General features: G+C 43.8%; 2 protein-coding genes across 3 annotated transcripts in view; both read left to right on the forward strand.

Moving 5' to 3' along the window:
* Window positions 1-11,878, forward strand: part of LOC118341789 (P2Y purinoceptor 3) — a 14,896-nt gene extending 3,018 nt beyond the window's left edge. Inside the window, exons 2-3 of the mRNA XM_035680163.1 lie at window positions 7,899-8,329; window positions 8,966-11,878. Of these exons, the coding sequence (XP_035536056.1) occupies window positions 7,908-8,329; window positions 8,966-9,638 (1,095 nt within the window). The 5' untranslated portion in view covers window positions 7,899-7,907 and the 3' untranslated portion in view covers window positions 9,639-11,878. The remainder of the gene's footprint in view (window positions 1-7,898; window positions 8,330-8,965) is intronic.
* A 1,074-nt stretch (window positions 11,879-12,952) lies between these two features.
* The window catches only part of LOC118341663 (rho guanine nucleotide exchange factor 17-like), a 63,082-nt gene continuing 56,945 nt past the window's right edge, over window positions 12,953-19,089 (forward strand). The window contains exons 1-2 of one of the 2 annotated variants that reach the window (XM_035679979.1): window positions 12,953-13,187; window positions 13,312-18,633. In XM_035679979.1, the coding sequence (XP_035535872.1) occupies window positions 13,417-18,633 (5,217 nt within the window). In that variant the 5' untranslated portion in view covers window positions 12,953-13,187; window positions 13,312-13,416. Of the gene's footprint in view, window positions 13,188-13,311; window positions 18,634-19,089 lie in introns of those variants that run through there. The other variant, XM_035679980.1, reaches the window with a different exon arrangement.

Below are 19,089 nucleotides of genomic sequence, written 5' to 3' on the forward strand. Positions count from 1 at the left end.
ATTCAGTCCAGAACCAGGCTAACAAGAAATTACTGTTGTAAGTTGTCATTTCTTTTTGGGGGTTGGGCTAGTGCTTTGACCCTTAAGCCACCAGGGAGCCAGAAATCGGCATATTTCTTCATCTGTCGCACGAAACAGTACACAACCGGCTGTTTAGTCCGGTGATCACGCTAAAAGGAATCATGTGTTGTATCCCCATTTAGGTTTCAGTGCTCGACGCCCCACTGTCCTGTCTTCTTCATTTTCCCTGTTTCATCAGAGCTTCCTTCACTTCCCCGTGTGTGGCAACTGCAACAATCACATACCGATCAGTCTGAACGGCTGTCTATTAGTCTTTACACGTCTGATGAAATCCTTAGTCTAAATCCTTAGAGCAACGCGCAGCAACACGTTTTTGGTCTGCAAGTTACAGCAAATGATTACTGACAGGGTGCTGTGTATTGTCACCTGCAGCCTTGTGTGTGATCTCTGTTACCTTTGAAGGCACTCCTCCCCAGCTGTTCTCTTTCAGATACTAGAAGTAGCTTCTTAACATTTTGGTTTGGTTCTCCCAGAGGGGGATTATCTACAATAGATTACTGCATTCATTATTTTGTCCAGCCATGCAGTAATGTCCATATTTGTACTTAACTTTTGTCTTCACAAACACATCATATTCCAGAAAATTCCAAGAGAGCTGGGATTGGCTGGAATGTGTGTGCTGCTCGCTCGGTATGTGAGAGAGAGCCTTCACTCTCTGAGGAGGGTTTAGAAGTTGTTTATTAGGACCTCTGACTGATTGCAAATAGGCCTCATGCAACAAGTACTTTCTTTAATTCTGCTCCTGACCGTATGGCAGGCAGAGTGCTTGTGCTGTACACCAGCCTTCCTCATCACCCACGGATCTATTTATGGTCCAGCTGATTCGTTTAAAATGTCGCCCATGTTATAACCACAGTGCCCGTCCTGAGGATCGACTGACTCGCATTAGCCTGCAGCAGATTAGCTAAGATATTAGTAAAGTGGGTTCTTTTTTCCGATTTAAGACCTCTGCAGCATACAGTTGTGTGTGTTGGGGAAATGAAATGTTAATTAAAGAGGATACTAAATGTAGAGCTGCACGGTATTCAAAAAATCATATTAGGATTATTTTGACAGATGTTACGATTGTGATATGACTCAGGATTCATTTTGTCTCACGTTTTACCTTTATTAAAAACAATGTAGGCTTCAGGATCTTTTGGATATTGACATGTTTTGCTTTCATAATATTTTGACTCATTGTGCAGCGCTGTGTAAATGCAAAATGTTTCGAACATGGAGCCCATGTCTCCGTATTTGTCTGTACAGCAGACGAATGGCTGTTCTCATGTGCGTCTGTGCCTGCAGTCTCTAATGTGTGTCACTGATTTTTGTTTCCTTCCTGGTCAGTCTGTGTGCCATTCTTCTAATTCATTACAGCCCGTGTGTGGTCGCTTGAGTGTGGGCTGTATTTCAGCAGAGGACCAGAGAGCGAGGAGCGGTGGGCATGAATCATTGATTAGTGTGGCCAGAAACAGCAGAGATCAGACATGGGAAAGTAATTAGGGTTGAATTGTTCCCTGCTCTCTCTCCTCAACTCCACATCTCCCTCCTCTGTTCATCTCCTGCCCTGTGTTTATTACAAGGAGTGTCTGTATGTACAGGATACAGTGCGAGTCTTTATGTGCCCTTATCTACCAGTCAGTTACCTGTTTTTTAGATTAGAGTACCTAAAAGGCAACATCTCTGCAGGCAGATATAGAGTGGCTGCTGCAGATAGTGGGTGCAGATTATTGTATGCTGTGGGTGCTGGTTTGAGCAGACTGCCTTTTTGCACTTAGTCGTATTTGCATGTGTTTAATAGTGGTCGGTTTTGGACTGTCAGCTCGAATAAACAAGCAATTTAAAGTTGTCACCTTGGCACAAACAAGAAATCATCATCAACAGATTATTTCAGCTTCAGTAGCCCCAATTTAATTGTTGCTGACTTACTTACAATTTATTACATACCTGCATTAATTGTATTTTGACCGCTCGGGGCAGCCAAACAAGCTGTAAAAATACATAAAAAGATTGTTCGTTAAAGTTAAGCAAACAATTGTCTTCACCAGCTCTCTCTCTCTCTCTCTCTCCTCTTTCTCTCTATGACTATATATACGATTAGTTATAACTAATAATATATATAGGTTATAGTATATAGCTATATATTTATATTTTTCCTGATACCGTATGAACGTTACTATAGCTAGATTATAGATATATATATAAGGCAGTGGCTAATCTGTGCTCACTTGTAACATTTACAGTTGAAACTGTACAACATGTTGAGGTATTTATATTTTATTTCTCTGACCAGACTTAGAAAAGGCTCCAGGGTGTGTTAGGAGTTTGGTGCATCTCAGCGGTTTCTTGGCAAATTGCCACTCTCTCGCTTCACCCTCCCCTTCAAGAAACTCTACCGTGGGCTGCAAAAAACATACTAACTTCTGGTATTTAAGTTGCTGCACTATGTTCACCAGTTAACTGTGTCTGTCTTTGGTGGCTGGGACACTTTGGTGTGATTAATGGATTTTTCCCTTAAAAAAACCCCAGTTGGCTGCTGCTATTGACGAGTAACGATGGGAAGTGTGAGGTACGAGGGGGGTTTAAGCAGTGAGGTTTTTGTCAAACTTTTCGTTTTGTGCGTTGACGGTTTGTTTCTGAACTGAGCATGGAGGTGAGGAGGAGCTGCAGAGCGTAACTTGCTCAGTGTGGTAGAGTTTGTGTCAGCTAGAGTCGTGACACCTTTCACAATTAATAGTCAGTTCATCCCTTGTTAATTAAGATGGGTGCCAGCTAAAGTTTGTAGGTGTGGTCGTGTCATGTCCATTGTCTGTGTTGCGTTTCAAGGTGGGAGATTTAGCACCAGATGAAATTGCTTGTCGAATATGCAAAGTGGCTAGAGCTCTTAGACACCAAAAATGATTTACTATTGAGTGGCTGGATGATTCAAACTGTATCGCTGTGTTAGAAGATGGTTCACACTTTTAAAAAGTACATTTCCACCCTGGTCTCTAAACTCTGCCAGCGCTCTGGCTAACTGCTGCAGATGTTGACTATACTCTCATTGTCTACCATCTAACCTGGGTTCAAAAGTCCTGATGCACCAAAATCCACAGGCGGAGTTAATCGCATAAAGCTTGTTAAAGCGGTAACGATTTACAACCTGTTTGCTTATGTTAAGTTGTTAATCTTATTGTACACAGTTTGCAAACACATTTTGCAGTCGGGTTTAATAAATTTATCTTGGCATCACCTTTCAGCTCTGCCTTCTGGCAGCCGGAGGGCAGACAGTATACAGCAGCGTGTCTCTCCTGTCAAAGCATGGTGTGAGCGGGAGATAAACTGCAGTGGAGGGAGCGTCCCTGTCAGTAAGTGGTAACACTACTCCTTGTGAGAACGGCTGTGGGTGTGTGAATGACGTGGCAGTGCTGTTTTCTTGTGGGGGCGGGGGTGCGTCGTACAGGGAATTAAGCGTCAAATTGTAGAGCGCTCGCTTAGCATGCGAGAGGTAGCGGATCGATGCCCGCATTCTCCAGTGACCCTTTTGGCTGTAGATGCATACAGTGCAATGCTTTTAAGGATTAATGTTGTACCAGTGAAAACTGCACATTACTTTATGAATGACTGTATTTGTTGCTAGGCAGTGGCAACTCATTGTAACGTTTACAGCACTTTTATTTCTCTGACCAGTCTTAAAGGCCCAGTGTGTAGGANCTCGCTTCACCCTCCCCTTCTAAGAAACTACCGTGGGCTGCAAAAACACTAAAGGTCCTATCTAGAGCCAGTGTTTGGTTTGTCCTTTCTGGGAGTCCATGAAAGGCAACCTGCCTGTGTCTGTAGATATAAAAGGCTCATTCTGAGATAAACAATAACAATTCCTATATTCAGGTGATTATACACTAATGAAGACATACTTTACATCCATTTCTGCCACAAGAGCCTCCTAAATGTTACAGACTGGACCTTTTAGAAATGAAAATGGTTGTTTGTGTTTGTGTTAATGGTAAAATCTCTTATTACCTAAAATTATAAAAGCTTTTATACTATTAATAGTGCAACATCTCATGATTTTCCACTCAGGGTGGTGGAACTGTGAAAGCTTTTAAATGTGTTTATACAGACTACGTGTCTGTTCATCCACAGAAAGGCTTTGATGGGAAAGATGTATAGACAGGTTTCAGCAAACCCACCAAAACTCAAAACCCAACTATGTGGGCAGAAAAAGCTTCACTGAGTCATAGAGCAATAGTAGGTGACTCCTTCACACCCATAATGTCACAGCCAAATGTATTCCTGAGGAGGTCGGCGAGCAGTGTTTTAATTAGCGTTTACTGTTAGTGTCATTTGTGGCTTTAAATGACTTCATCACCACACCACTTTCATTTTTATGTTTTGAGAATCTTGTGTAAAAATGAACCCCTACACCCTGTAAGCCTTTGTGTCTTTCAGTTGTGTTATATTCCAACATCCTTTGTTTTTGATTCAGAAGAGCAATATGTCTTTATAGTTATACATTAATGTGTCATTTTATAAACACCACAGGTATCTGAAGACTACCGCAACACAAACAGAAACTTTACACGCCTCAAATATGCCAACAACAAATACTGATTGCCCATTTTATTGATAGAAATCTTGTGCAATGAACAGTTGTGATTTCTAAATGAGTTGATATTTTAACCATCCTGTGGGATTGTGGTGTGGCTCTGTCTGTATGTCTGTGGTTTTTCCTGTGCTTTAATGTGTTTATCTATTATATTGCTATTAAACTAAGATCAATGCTGAGTGGGTAATGGATACGGCAAACACTTCACCCAGAAGCCATCAGAGGAACACACACGGGCGCAAACACACAGTGCAGATATGACCATTTAGAGGCCCCGTAATTACTGTTTACTCTCTAGAGTGTTTGAATAATGGAAACCCGGCCATATCAAACACAAACATACATACACACCTCAGATTTCAGGAGCACTCTTTGGCATGCCTTATTCAGCATGATTGGACACAGCAAAGAGATAAACTAATACATGGCTGGTAAGGGAAATAGGAATCTGGTGTGTATAAAAAACGTCAGCTATGGCTTCTTAACTGGGCTCCTTCATATCAGTTTATGCTACATTTTTAGTTACTTTTTGCACATGATATATTTTGAACTGATAAGGTACATTTGAGTTCAACTGTTCATGTTTTTGTTGAGCGCTAAACTCACCGAATCCAGTTAATTTTGTGACAGTGGTAGAAAGTTCAAATAGACTAGATGAAGGCTGCAGATTACCTCAAAGGATACAACGGATCAGAAAGACGCTTTACGTTTCTTTTTTGCCCCCCTTTACCTAATTCAATTAAAAAGAAATTGACACTCAACCGTTCATTATTTTTCCATGAGCAATATCCTCCTCCAGTGCTAGATGATTATCTCCATCACAGTGCCAGTCCTAATGAGCTGCTGATATTCAATATGGCAGTCAGAGCTGTGCTTGTTTCAGTTGGCAGATCTCAGCTGTTATTTCTGCTTTGCTTTGTACACCAATGATTTGCGTGCGAGGGCTTGTTGGAAACTTAGCCAATGGAGACCTGCCAGTGATCTTTTTGGTTGTTTAGTAATATAAATACTATGTTTGGTTTCATGTCACTGCTCGCTCTGTGACATTTTAATCGCATATATGCCAACATTATGAATACCGACAATCACCAAGTGCCACAACTTGTGCCACCATTATTGTGGTTGTACATGCAGGAAGTTTCAGTGTGGATTGCAGCTTTAATGCCAGAGTCAGACAAAAAAAAGGTGTCGTTCATTCCACCTCGTCCCTGGAGGTTAGCCATGGTGAGTCCACTAAAGGCAGGCCTGAACACAAAGGCGGCTGTAAGAGGCAACTTTGGGCAAAAACAAGCGCCCTCTTATTTTTCCATCTTATTCTTATTCTTGTTTTTTTTAGCAAGCTTAGTGATTTGAATGACGGTCACGGTGTCACATGGCTTTAAGACAGCCAAGAAAGTCGGTCTGAATGCCTTTCTTGAGACATAGTAATCCATAGATCAAACAATCTGATTTACGCTGGAAATGAGTCATCAGCAAATAGAGCCAACGCTGTGCACTTGCCAAAACCTTTTGTTATTCCTCTTTGCCTGCGCGTTGCGTCAGAGTAGTCAAATATTTTATGGTCTGCAGGCTCCCTCCTCCTCCACTTCAGCTACTCTAACAGGAATTATGAAATCATGCGTCACTGTTATTCACAACAAATTGTTCATGCACCCACACAAAGGAGTTAATTTAAAACACACACACTCTTATAAACTTTTAACACACCACACTCAGACAAGGACAATATTTTTAAGCTGTTACAAGACACTGTACATGTACGCACTCTAACACAGCACTCCTCAGCTGAAGGGGTGTTAGTTGTGAAATGCCATGAATCACATCAGTCTGACAAGCCTATGAAGGAAGTGGCTTAAGTCAATCACTTACTCGCCCACATGCTGCTTCCAGGGAAATGGATATGATGGATGTTGGTGGCAGTGATTAAGATTGTTGATTAATCTCAGCGTATTCCAGACGTTGTGAGTGGGAGAGCAGACAGTGTGCAGCCGTTTTCATTTCAAAACGCGCAGCTGTCCAGCTTCCACTTGTTATAAGTTATAGTGTAATGGCTCTCATTTAATTGCATTCTTATTATTTTTTATAATAACAACTTAGCAACTACTCCTACTGAATACATAGTGACCACCTTGTAACAAGTAGCACAGGATTGGAGGAAGCATTGGATTACACTTTCCAATGGCATATAAAGTAATCAGAGACATATCAGTGTATTAGGGCAGCAATAACTGACCTCTCTGAATGGGCCACTCTTTACAATTGACTACTTTTACTACCTTTTTTAAATGTATTACTAGCTACATTTCACTGGTAGTGCTTATGCACTTTCTTTTCAGTAAAATAAGGATTACAGAACTACTTTTACTTATAGTCTTCTCTAGTTGCTCACATCTACCTTGCACATATTTATCAGACGTAGCCTTCCTAGTTTAATACTACATGTTGCATTATTCATACTTAACTCAGGGCGCTGTGGTTTAGTTAGTTCAAGTGCCTGTCTTGTAAACAGGAAATGCTGGGTTCCTGGACAGTGCCTTGTTACTGAATTTCCCCTCTGGGAATCAACACAGGCTTATCTTATCTTAACTCAGAGCTCATGAAGCATTCAGGCTGCACCAGTGTCAAATAGTAATGAACTCAACCCAATTAGTGAATTGTAGATGAATCAGTAATGTTATAAACTTAAAGGCCAGTGTGGACAGGGCTCAAGGCCATTGCTTCCCTGTGACCCTGTTGAATCAAACAGATACTGATATCTTGCGCCCTCTGGTGGAGGGTGTCTCCTTTTGCCTGTGTTTATTAACGCTTTAAGACACTGTCATCACATGGCCACCAAGGGACTCAAAAATGATTCATACGCAGGCGTTTACGATACATACACACTCAGTTTTATGCTAATGCAACATATGTCTGCTTTTTCTTTGCTTCTTTGTTTATCCTGAATTTAAAAGTCTAATCACGAGCACGGTCTAAAAATGTTCGTCCCTGTTAAATATACAAATAAAAATACAATTTATCCTCATCGTCTAAAGCGCCGGTTTCTAGCTAAGACTGTTTTACTTGTTACGTGTTCTACTACATTGTGTGCTGTAACAAGTCTATATTTTATTTTGAATGGGAATATCTCCTGTTAACTCTAATATTGCCAGTGGCTCAAAATCACATTCATCCGTGCACATCCACATCCTCAGTTAAAATATGGACATCATCATCAAACTAACAGCCACATGTCTCTCCCTCTCTCCTCCAGAATGTGAAGATGCCACATCCTGTCAACTATTTCCCTACTGAAACTTTCATCTCGAAAACCCTCTCTTTGGACTTCCTCTCTACCGGCACTTCAGAGCCATTCACAGAGGACAGCTTCACTGGCAACATCAGCAACATCAGCGGGTTGAGCAGCCTTCGTTGCACCTATAAGGAAGACTTTAAACGTATTTTACTCCCCGCTGTGTACATCTTTGTCTTCTTGCTCGGCCTTCCTCTCAATGCTGCTGTCATACTGAAGATATGGAGGACTCGGCCCAATCTGTCCAAAAACAACATCTACATGCTGAACTTGGCCACAGCAGACTTTCTGTATGTGATGTCACTTCCCTTGCTCGTCTACAACTACGCCAGTCATGACTACTGGCCCTTTGGGGAGTTTGCCTGTAAAATGGTCAGGTTTCAGTTCTACAGGTGAGATACTTATACGTATTTAGATGATTGTATCACACACCAGTCTGAGGCTAACACGTTTTTCACTTCTTCCCGTAGCTGTTATCTCCAAATATATACAGTTTTTATTAATGTGTGGTATTATATATATATATATATATATATAATATATATATATATTTCAGTGAAAAGAAGTTCACTTTGAGTGAACCCCCTATTTAGCATTTATAAGCAGTATAGAAACATGTCATAAATGGTTTATTACACACTATAATGCAGTTGTAAGCACATCATTGTTTATGTATGTATTTGTCAGCAACTATAACTCCTCTTGCAGGTATCTGTAACTCAGTGATACTCTCATAGGGAATGACATTATGGTAAAACACAGTTAAATACTTCATTAATAAATACTTCTTACAGTGCTCTCCTTAGATCTGCTTACAACTGCATTATAGTGTGTTATAAACCATATATTAAATGTTTAATACTGGTTCTAAATGCTAATTCTGGGAACTTAAAGTGTTACTCTCCGGTTGTCTTACTACAACCTTGCACTCTGTGTTTGATATACAAATATAACAGATACAATACAATGCGGTACTTAATGAGATTTAAGTTAACAGTATTTTCCTTCTTCTCATTTTCCTGTTTTAGCAATCTGCATGGCAGCATCCTCTTCCTCACCTGCATCAGTGTGCAGCGCTATGTGGGCATTTGCCATCCTCTGGCGATGTGGCACAAGCAGGGTGGCCGCAGGATGGCGTGGTGCATCTGTGGAGGGGTATGGCTGGTGGTGGTGGCCCTGTGTGCGCCAACTTTTCACTTCGCTGCGACGGGCATCCAGCGAAACCGCACAGTGTGTTACGATTTAAGCACGCCGAAGCACTCGGTAGACTACTATCCTTACGGCATGGCTCTGACCTGCCTCGGTTTCTTGTTGCCTTTTATGGGTGTGATGGTGTGCTACTGTCGGATGGCCCACATCCTCTGCCGCCCGGTGTCCTACCAGGGTGTCTCCATGGCGACTGGGGAGAAACGGGACAAGGCGGTGAGGATGATCATTGTGGTGGCGGCAGTGTTCTGCATAAGCTTCCTGCCATTTCACCTCACCAAGACCATGTACCTGGTGGTGCGTACTCTGCCCAACGCGCCCTGTGAGACAAGAAACTTGTTTTCAATCATCTATAAGAGCACCAGGCCGTTCGCCAGCATGAACAGCTTCCTGGACCCAATTCTGTTTTACTTCACCCAGCCACGCTACCGCCGGAGCACCAGAAGGTTTATGCTCAGAGTCACCACCCGCAGGGACAGGGGCACCAGCGTGTGAGCGATTCCTTGAATTCTAGGATGCTGCAAAGTGGTACATGTATAGGCTGCTGAGTTTTTTAAAAGGTTTCTGTGTGCATGTAAACTTTACCTACTACTCACTGTAACAAAGAACTGTACCTTTTTTAGAGGTACTGGCCTATCAAGAAGCCTTCTGAAATGCAACATGCAACATATAATATGAATGGTAATCATAGACTGAGAAAACTTGGAGAAGAAATTCCCAAAGTTGAAATTAAATTGGTCTCTGTTGGCATTAACCATCAGAGCCATCACAGACTACAGGTGTGTTTCTCATTGAGATCCCTGACTCTGTATTGCATTTATTTGATTATTGTTGTGGCTGAGGAGTACTATACATGTACTTTATATATAAATGCTGATTTTATCGTCAGCAGAAAGGGGCATTCACATCCTGTATTGTCCCTGTTATCTGTGAACTGTCCACTTCCAGTCTCTACTTAAAAAAAAAATGTTTCACACTGTGAACTGCACTATAATAGAAATGCTCCAAAATTATAAAATAATGAAGATGATTTTGATTTGTGTGATTTGGAGGTGGAGATGGTGGAGATGGTGCAATTGTAATTGTTTATAACATGGCATGGTATGTGAGTACTGCATGAAGCATGTGTTTGTGGAAATGAACTGCTGCTGGGATGAAACAAAAACAGAACTGCAGTAACACGGCAGGTGAAATACCGAGAGCAAAACTGAAAATGAAATAATGTATGTGCATTTTCATGTGAAGGTTTCTACTGTTTTTTCCCTAAAAGGGACACACTGTTTCAGCATTTATCCAAGTTATAAGGCTTGTTGTTGCATGTTTTCACCACTGGATGGTGTGTTAAAGCCACTGCTGTAACCCCACTGCACTGAAACGCTGGCTCCGTTCTGTCTGTAATGGTTAGGTTATTATCCAGTAGATCTTACGCACTGCAATCAGAGATAAACTGATGCCAACAAAACTTAAATATCCAGCTCATACCACACTAAAAAAGGCCATCAGTCATGGTTTACTCCGCATCTTCTCCAGTGAACAAAGGAGATCCATTTACAAGTTTGTGCCAACGATAATACATTTAAAAAATCCTTATCAGGTGCATCAGATGCTTAGAGGGAAGGAAAAAAGCAATTTATGGACATAGAGGGTCTAATTTAAGACTCAACCCTGCGGTTTTCCACTTCCCATGAAATTAGGACTTCTGTTTCAAGAAATGTTGATAGGAGTTTGGTGTTATAGAGATGAGAGAATGAAGAATAATTAATGAATTGTTTAGTTCTTACTACTGTTTGGATAGCTCTAACCAGATACAATACCTTCTGGTATTTCTTATGGAGTTATATCAACTAACTGAGCTACTGAGTTTATGATTTGTTCTGTGATGTTCATGAAATGAACATGAACACAGATTGATGTTTAGTAGTGTGTTGTTTGTTCTAACTGCATTTGTTTAGAACTTGATGTTATTTTAACTTAATTGAAATGTTTTCATTAGTAATTATTTTTCTGATTCGTTTTGCATGTTGACATACTGCGAAGAAAACAGTGGAATTTGTTTCATATTTATATGAAACTGAAAATACTAAAATAATCCTTAATTCTGATTTTTAAATCAGTTTAATTTGCCAGCAGCCTTTTAAATTGTTCTGAAGCCACTGTAACAGACAATATTTAGGCAGCTTTACTACCTTAGCACTTAGCAGCTATAGTTTGAGTTTTGCACCCAAAGAAATGTTGTGTACATCGGTTTAATGTGAACATGTTTTTATGCATTGCAAATGCAAGGAACATTTGAACCAAAATATGCAGTCAGTTGCTTAAAAACGTTAGGAACTATTAATGTATGTGTGTTTGTACAGCATGTACATTGATTAATGTAGTGATATACTGTATGTTGTGTGTTAGCAAAATGGTCTTGTTTATATGTGTGTTTGGTCAAACTGTCTGAAATGTGTGTGTGTGTGTGTGGTCAATTCAGAGGATGTCTATGCACTGTGCCAACATTTTTATGTCATTCAGTATTATTTAGAATAATTCTCATTTTTGTAAAACAGATATAGTATCAGGAATAGAATTTTATTTTTGTTACATAGATAATAATGTTTAAATGTTAAAAGTAACATTTATGTTATTTTTTTAGTTTTTATTTTCTTGGGTTGCATGTGAAAATGTTTTGTATGTCTTCATTATGTAAAACTAACTTTAAACAGCCATTAAAGACGTGTTGCAGCCTGTCATGAATGCTTTCACTTCACTCATATATAAATAATTTCCCTTTTTCACAACACCTCCTCTCAGTGGTCACATCAGTGATGGGCTGATGGCTAACAAGACGTATATTATATATATCAAAGGGGTAAATATTGATGGAGACAGTGTTGCTTGCTCTTTTTCCTTCTCTCAAATTTCTGCAACAACTTTCCAAGGTTAACATGATTTCACGTGGAAACATGACAGCAGGCGGATTTGTGGCGTAAATACTTTGAAGCAGTTAATTGTTAAAACTTGTTGAATTTAGCAAAAGTCCTGTCAAACAACTCAATCCTGCTTCAGCAGCAACAACAATGGAGATTCATTAAAGGTAGAATCCAAACTAATGACTGCAGATGGTTATTAAGAAGCAGCCCGCTGTCTACCACCTGACATTTGACGGGTCAGACTGTGGAGGGCGCTGCAGTCAACAACTCCTCTCCTCTGAGGGAATGCAACACAGAATTCCTGTCTGGAACAAAAGGACCTGTTAACCAGACAGCCACATGGGAAGCACCACAGAGGGTTTATTGTGCATGAGTGAAAACTTTTCTCATTGCCCCCCCCCCCAGAATGCTGACACTCTAATTCATCAACACCATCCTAACACACTGTGGTAGGCCTGCAGAGCTACTGCTGAATATGCAGCAACCAATTAAAGTGATAAAGTGATAATCATTCTGTGGCTTCCTCTGTGAGCCTCTAATGATAGAAATAGGGTAAAATTGATGCTGTATCTTAGAAATTAGGTAGCGTGTTTAGTCATATGTGCACATGGGTGTTTGTAAAAGTTTATAAAAGCGCTGCAGGTCCAAATTTGTGCTCAAAAATGTGGTTCTCTCTTTTAAGCTCCTCTCAGTGCTGCTGTCTTTTTCGCAAGGGAATGAGCTATAATTACATGTAGTTTGTCCACAGTATCTGTCTTCTCCCATCAAAAAAGAAAAAGCTTTTCCTCTCAATCCCCGAGGGGGCTATGACAGCCCCTATACCCCTAGTCCCGCCCACCCCCTCTGCCCTATCTCAGGCATTAACATGCTAAAAACAACACAAGTCACGGAAAACCAAATCATGCCAAAATAAGGAATCCACAAACAGTTTTGGGAATTAACCGGGAATGATGCGTCGGGCCCGTGCATGCGTGCCAACCTGGCGATGGGCAGAGGTTTAGAAAGAGTGGGGGGACAACAATGGAAAAGTTGTGTTTGTGAACAGGTTGGGAAAGTTTGGGCCAAAAAAAAAAAACAATTGTAGCGCTTTTCCTCCTTGCACGGATGCGGTTTCAGGAATCGACAACATGTAAGTTTTGATAACAGACCAGCACCCACCTACTTACTCAGTGAACATTTAGCACTTGATTAACCTTGTTACAGTGCAGTTGGAAGCTTTGCCAACAATTAATTATATGTTTTAATGCCATCAGGCTGCGGGAGGAAGTGGACCGCAACCCCAAAAGGTGCTTGGATTTGTAATATCCGTGTGGAGTAGAAATGTGTGTGTGAAATCTAACAAAGAAAAGACATGAACAATGGCTGAAAGAGAGAGGAAGAATGCGGCTGTGTATCGCAGCGTCTCTTTCAAAAAGTTGGGGTCCTGGAGCGCCAGCAGGAGTGAAGACCAACAACACAAATCAGAGGATTTGGAGGCAGCTGGCGTCGCCCTTCCCCCGGAGCCCAGCAAAGCGGAGCAACCTTTAGCGACGCGTAATGTCAGCGTGTCAAGAAAAGTTTCCAAAATCTGTGCCACCACCAACGCCGCCGGCCTCCCAACCGCAGATTCAAAGAGAGGCTCCTCCGCTTCTCTCTCCTCTATTTCTCCATCCATTCGCCAGCTCACAGAGAAGTTCAGCAGCAGTGGCTCCGCCGGGACGCGCAGAGGCTCACCGGGAGACGGCGCAGCGGTGACGAGGGGGAGCAGCACTCTTCCCCGGGCCAGGGGCTCCAGGAGAGACGGGTCTGCGTCTCGTAAATCTTTTCACGAAGAAGGCGGCGGTGGTGGATATTTACAGGATAGCGACACGACTACTGCGGAGTCTCTCACAGACAACAAAGTGCAAAAGTTTCTCTCTGGCACTGACTCTGTTTCAGGCTCCGACTCGGAGAGGAAGAGTGAGAAGCGGTTTTTTACACGTTTATCCACCGACAGCAGCAGCAACAACTCTGGTAAGAGAGATTATTCACAGATCAATGCATGTCCCTCTGATCCCAGGAAGACTCTGACTACAGACGAAGAAGAGGATGTTGCTAGTAGAGGGGTTCCTCCACCCTGTAAGTCTCACAGAAGTTATTTTACACACCATAGTGACTTTATTCCCCTGCACCCTGACAAGTGGCCCAGTGTCACCAAAATTAGACAGATTTTTGATGAGAGACAAAGCAAAGCTACGCTGAAGACTGACGCTGAGAATTTAAAAGCGTCCGGCAGAGGCCATCCACAGGACCTCAGCCAGAGTGAGAGTGCTCCTCTCTCGGATAGAAGTGACAAAGTCTCACCTTGCAGCTCAGCTAATGAAGCCAGTAGCCGGTCTTTGCATGGAAAATACACAGTAGAAGCACAAAGCAGAGGAAGCAGTACTGGTAAAGAGACTTTTTGTTACGGTATGGACTTTTATTCCAAAGCTGACCACCAGCAGTACTCAAATGATGAAGAGGCACACATAGAGACACACAGTTCAAATAACAACAAAGTTATTGGCAGAAATACTGTTCAAAGCAGAAGCAGTTGCAGTCGCACTGGGGGTAGTCACTACCACAGGATTAACCCATCTTCTTACAGATCTCATAGTCCCAGCACTGAGGCAGAGGGTGCCCATAAGACCCCCAGAACGACAGGGCTGACATCTGACCCCAGCCCTGACCTTCAACCCCCTGCTACTTCGTCTTGGAGTCGATCGCAGGGCTTAGACACCTCCTCCCGCTCCTCCTCTCCTCAGCAGCCGACAGTGAGGGAGAGAAGGGATAGACAGGGGGTCGGGCTGCCCAGGGATAGTTTACATTCCTCACATAGCTCCTCTAGAGCGCCAGCCCCCACCTCCTCCTCCCCCTCTTCTGCTCCAGCTCCAGATAAAGCCATTACCTCCTCCTCCTCCTCTACTGTAGCTCCCTCCACTGAGCTAAGAGCCCCAGCAAGAGTTGCCTATCCCCTCCGCTCCCGCTGGAGGTTTAGCTCTGGAGACGAAGAGGAGGAGCACACCAGGAGAAAAAGAGGAGGTGGAGGTGGTTGGAGTGTTCCTTCCGGCCCTGCTCCTTCCATCTTCTACAGAGCAGGAGAGAGGGGCACCACAGAGCGAGGGGGCAGCTATTTATCCCGCAGTAAAAATGGCTGGTGGGGTGCTAAGGGCATTGGTAGGTCCTCAGGCAGTGAAGAGGACAGCCCTGGTTCCTTAGGCCCTCACAGTCGAGAGGCAGTGCGCCGCCGTTCACTGAGAAAGAAGAAGAAGGTCAGTGGAGCTGCTCTAGCAACAGGCCGTGATGATTATGATGATCATGATGGCGAATCAGAAGACAGCGACAGTGACACAGCCTTGACAATGGACCACTTAGAGAGGCACCAGCAGCATAACACAGGAGGAACAGCATCTCGGAGCCACTCTGCAAGAGAACCCGGCAATCACAGTAACAGAGCCAGGGTCCAGCAATGGGAGCGCATCTCCTCACCTGTGACTTCCACGACACTTCCTGGAGTATCACGAGTGTCAAAGGTCAATATTCCCCCATTTGCTTCCAGTCCTGGTGGTTCTCGTTGCAGCAGCCGATACTCTAGCACTGAAACGCTAAAAGAGTTGGACCAGGCTAGTTGTGCCAGCCCTGCAGCAAATAATAGAACTACTTCCTCGTCCATGCTGAGTAAAACGTACCATGGGAATTTCACCATGTACCGATCCCCAAGCTTTGGCCATGGGGATAACTTCTCCCGTAACCCTGTGCGGGTGCGCCCCAAGATTGTGCCTACCGTCACCCCCTTACCTAGTGTACTTGCCAGAGAAAGTGGGGCATCTACAGGGGTTAGGGGTAGTGAGGCTGTGGCATTAAGGACAACATCAGGTGGGGATAAGGTAGATGATAATGATAAAAACCGAATATCCATGTCCAACCCCGATATCACCTCAGAAACAATGTCACTCTTAAGCTTTCTGAAATCTGACCTGTCAGAGCTCAAGGTGCGCAAAACAAGTGGAGACAAATCTGGGGTTGTTGAGGGGTCATCGGTTTACAGGATGGGCTCACGGACTCATGGCGGGACACTTTTGCCTTCTGGTCGTCGCCCATCCCTGAAAGACCTGACCGCCACCCTGCGGCGTGCAAAATCCTTCACTTATTCAGACAAACCCACAACAGCTGTTAGGTGTTACTTGACAGGTGGCACCACAAAGAGGAGCTCCTCTGAGCAGCAGCTTGACTTTGATGGAGAGAGGGATGGAGGGAGGGTGTCTGTGTCAGATAGGGAAGTAGAAAGTGATGGGGGTGATTTTAGGGTTGGGAGAGGACAAAGAATAAGGGACTATAGATTTGATGATGATGATGAAGTGATGCCTCCATTGCAGGAGAGGTATGTGCAGGAAGCCAGGAAGGTCATTCAAGATATCTGCCAGATGAGTACTAGGGAAGATGATGATGATGTAGATTTAAGGAGAACTGATGATGATTTGGAGGATGAATGTTTCCAGGTCAAGAAAACAAACGAGGAGAAGGATAAAGCAGCAGTAAGCATTAAGAATGAGGCAAGCACAGATCAAGAGACTGAGTTTAAGAACACAAAAGACAGGGATAAACATGAGAGGGAGAGAGAGAACAGGGAGAGGGAGAGGAGCGAGAGGGATGGACAAAGTATGCAGTTGGAGAAGCTAAACAGCAGGAGCACAGAGTACAGGGAGAAGGCAACAAGACAGAGCAGAGAGACAGAGAGAGCTTTACTGAAGGGCGACTCTGAGGAAAGCATGTTCTACGACCGCTCTGTGGATGAACTTTCAGGCCATGAGTCTAGTTTAACAGATGAAGGGATTGTGACAGAGCCAGAAACAGGCCCCACTGACCCCTCTGAGAGGTCATTCTTGGGGTCAGCAGGGGTTAATTTGGGGTCACGAATTGCTAGGGATGTGCTAGGGCAATCAGTTCTCCATGAGGCAGAAGGGTTTAAGCAGGAGAGAGAAGAGGTGACAGAGAACAGCGTGAATTGTACAAATCGTCTGAATGAAGTCGGCGTACCTCCCTCCCTGCCTCTTCCTGTCCGTATGGCTGAGAGTGACAGTATCATCATGGAGCTGAGCGGCACCGCTGGTATCAACAATGTTAACGCTACCACGGAGGAGATGAACGCCAACAGCACCGCAGGAGGAGGAGGACTTGAAGCCCCTGCAACCCCAAGTGCTATCCGCCGAAGGCGCAAGTTCTCCCCCTCTGGTAATAACAGCACAGGATCTGATTCCAGTAATGGCAGTAATGCAGAGTCAACAATAGCAGCTGCCGGAAATGGGGAGTCCACAGTCTACCGCTCTCTTAGCGACCCCATGCCTCAGCGGCGCTGCTCTGTGGCAGAAGAAGGGAATAACAATTTTTCCTCTGTAGACAGCAACCTGTTAGGATCCCTGTCTGTCAAAGGAGGAGGAGGAGGAGGTGCAACAGACTCCAACATGTCAGAATACAAGGGCAGTGTTGCCAGTGACTTGTCAGTTTACAGTGATGGCGGGCTCCGTGATGATGGTGTTTGTGACTACAGTGGCGTCATCAGGAGCATCGTAGCTGAACCAGGTGCAATGGACAGATTGATGACGGATGACCATGGCAATGGCAAAGCTCCCAAGAAGAAGTCATTCAGTGACCCCAGTCGCCGCAGTGATGCCCCTTTACTTTCCCAGCATGACCCTAAGTTTAAAGGTCAGACCGGCAGCACTCAGCCAATCATTGAACTGGATCAATCTGGCCACATCCCACCATCCAGTAGTGAGCCAATCCTGAGTGAGCAGAGAGAGGAACTGTGGGAGCCAGAAGTTAAGCCTAAACACTCATTGCTGCCACAGCCACATCTCCATGCAGACAGCAGTAATAAAGTCAAGAAGGCTCGTTCTCAGTCAGAATGCACCCCCCACTCTGATAACCACAAGGATGAAGAAGATGATGTAATAGACGAAGGTGGAGAAGAGAAAGAGGTGCAGAAGTTTAACTTTGACCTCAAGCTAGCTGGGGTTCTGTCCCCTAGAATGGTTCGTCGGCCCTCCAGAAAGCGTCCCAACAGGCTGGCTCAGTTTTTCTCTCACGAGGATCCATTTGTGCCCAAAGAACTGGGCTCAGAGGAGCAGGAAGATAACGGCGACCTCACCCCTCCTCTCCCGCCTCCCCTACTGCAATCCAAATCCAAAACCAGATCCAAGCATATCCGCCATGCCAGCGAACCTGCCACTTTTATCCCCATCTCCCCACCTCCCCACCTCCAGCCACTGAAGGAAGCGGACTGCCTCGCCGTCCAACCCACCGCAGAGCCTCCAACCTTAAGTAAGCCTCCAGGAGATGAGGCCCCATCTCTGGAAGACGTGACTCAGAAATATATTCTGGAACTGAGCAATGCTGAGAGGGACACTGAGGGCCCAGGGCCTCTTCCAGCAGCCAGGGATGGAGCCGAAGGTTCAGTGTCGGCTTCAGAGGGGCCCAGCGAGACCAGCACCAGTGGAATTACAGAAACTGGACCACAGAAGAAGAGCACAGAGGAAACTGTGTCCACGGCTATGCCACCGAGGACCAAGCCCAGAGTGGTGAGTCCAAATTATTTTCTCTTTTTACCATCTTGATTCCATGTGTGAGTGTGTACAAATGCAGCGCTCTCTTGTTGCATGGCGTCTTTTGGTTCATGTCAGATATGGTTTTAAATCTGGTTTAATTTTGGTTTGTCTTTAAGTGGCTGAGAAAGAGTGACTTTTTCAGATGCCTCAACTATGTTGAACCTTGATTATACACGTGTTATACAGCTTGTTCTTATGGTTTCATAGCTACACCCTAAGGTGTATGTGCATGCTTGTAAATCAGGACTCGTATGGTTAATTTCAGCATGCATTTGGGAGCAGTGTTACAATACAGAAGCCATTAAAGGCTGAGCAGTGTTAAACAAACATCAGAGGATGTTATTAGTTTGATTAAACAAATCAGACAAAGGGCATTTAGGAGTGGACCAAGGCCAGCTGAGTCTGTCTGTTTTCATTTATTTGTTTCAT

The sequence above is a fragment of the Morone saxatilis genome, unplaced genomic scaffold (genome assembly GCF_004916995.1).
Source record: "Morone saxatilis isolate NCDOM2014 unplaced genomic scaffold, NCSU_SB_2.0 Contig8, whole genome shotgun sequence".
In the NCBI taxonomy this organism is placed as follows: domain Eukaryota; kingdom Metazoa; phylum Chordata; class Actinopteri; family Moronidae; genus Morone; species Morone saxatilis.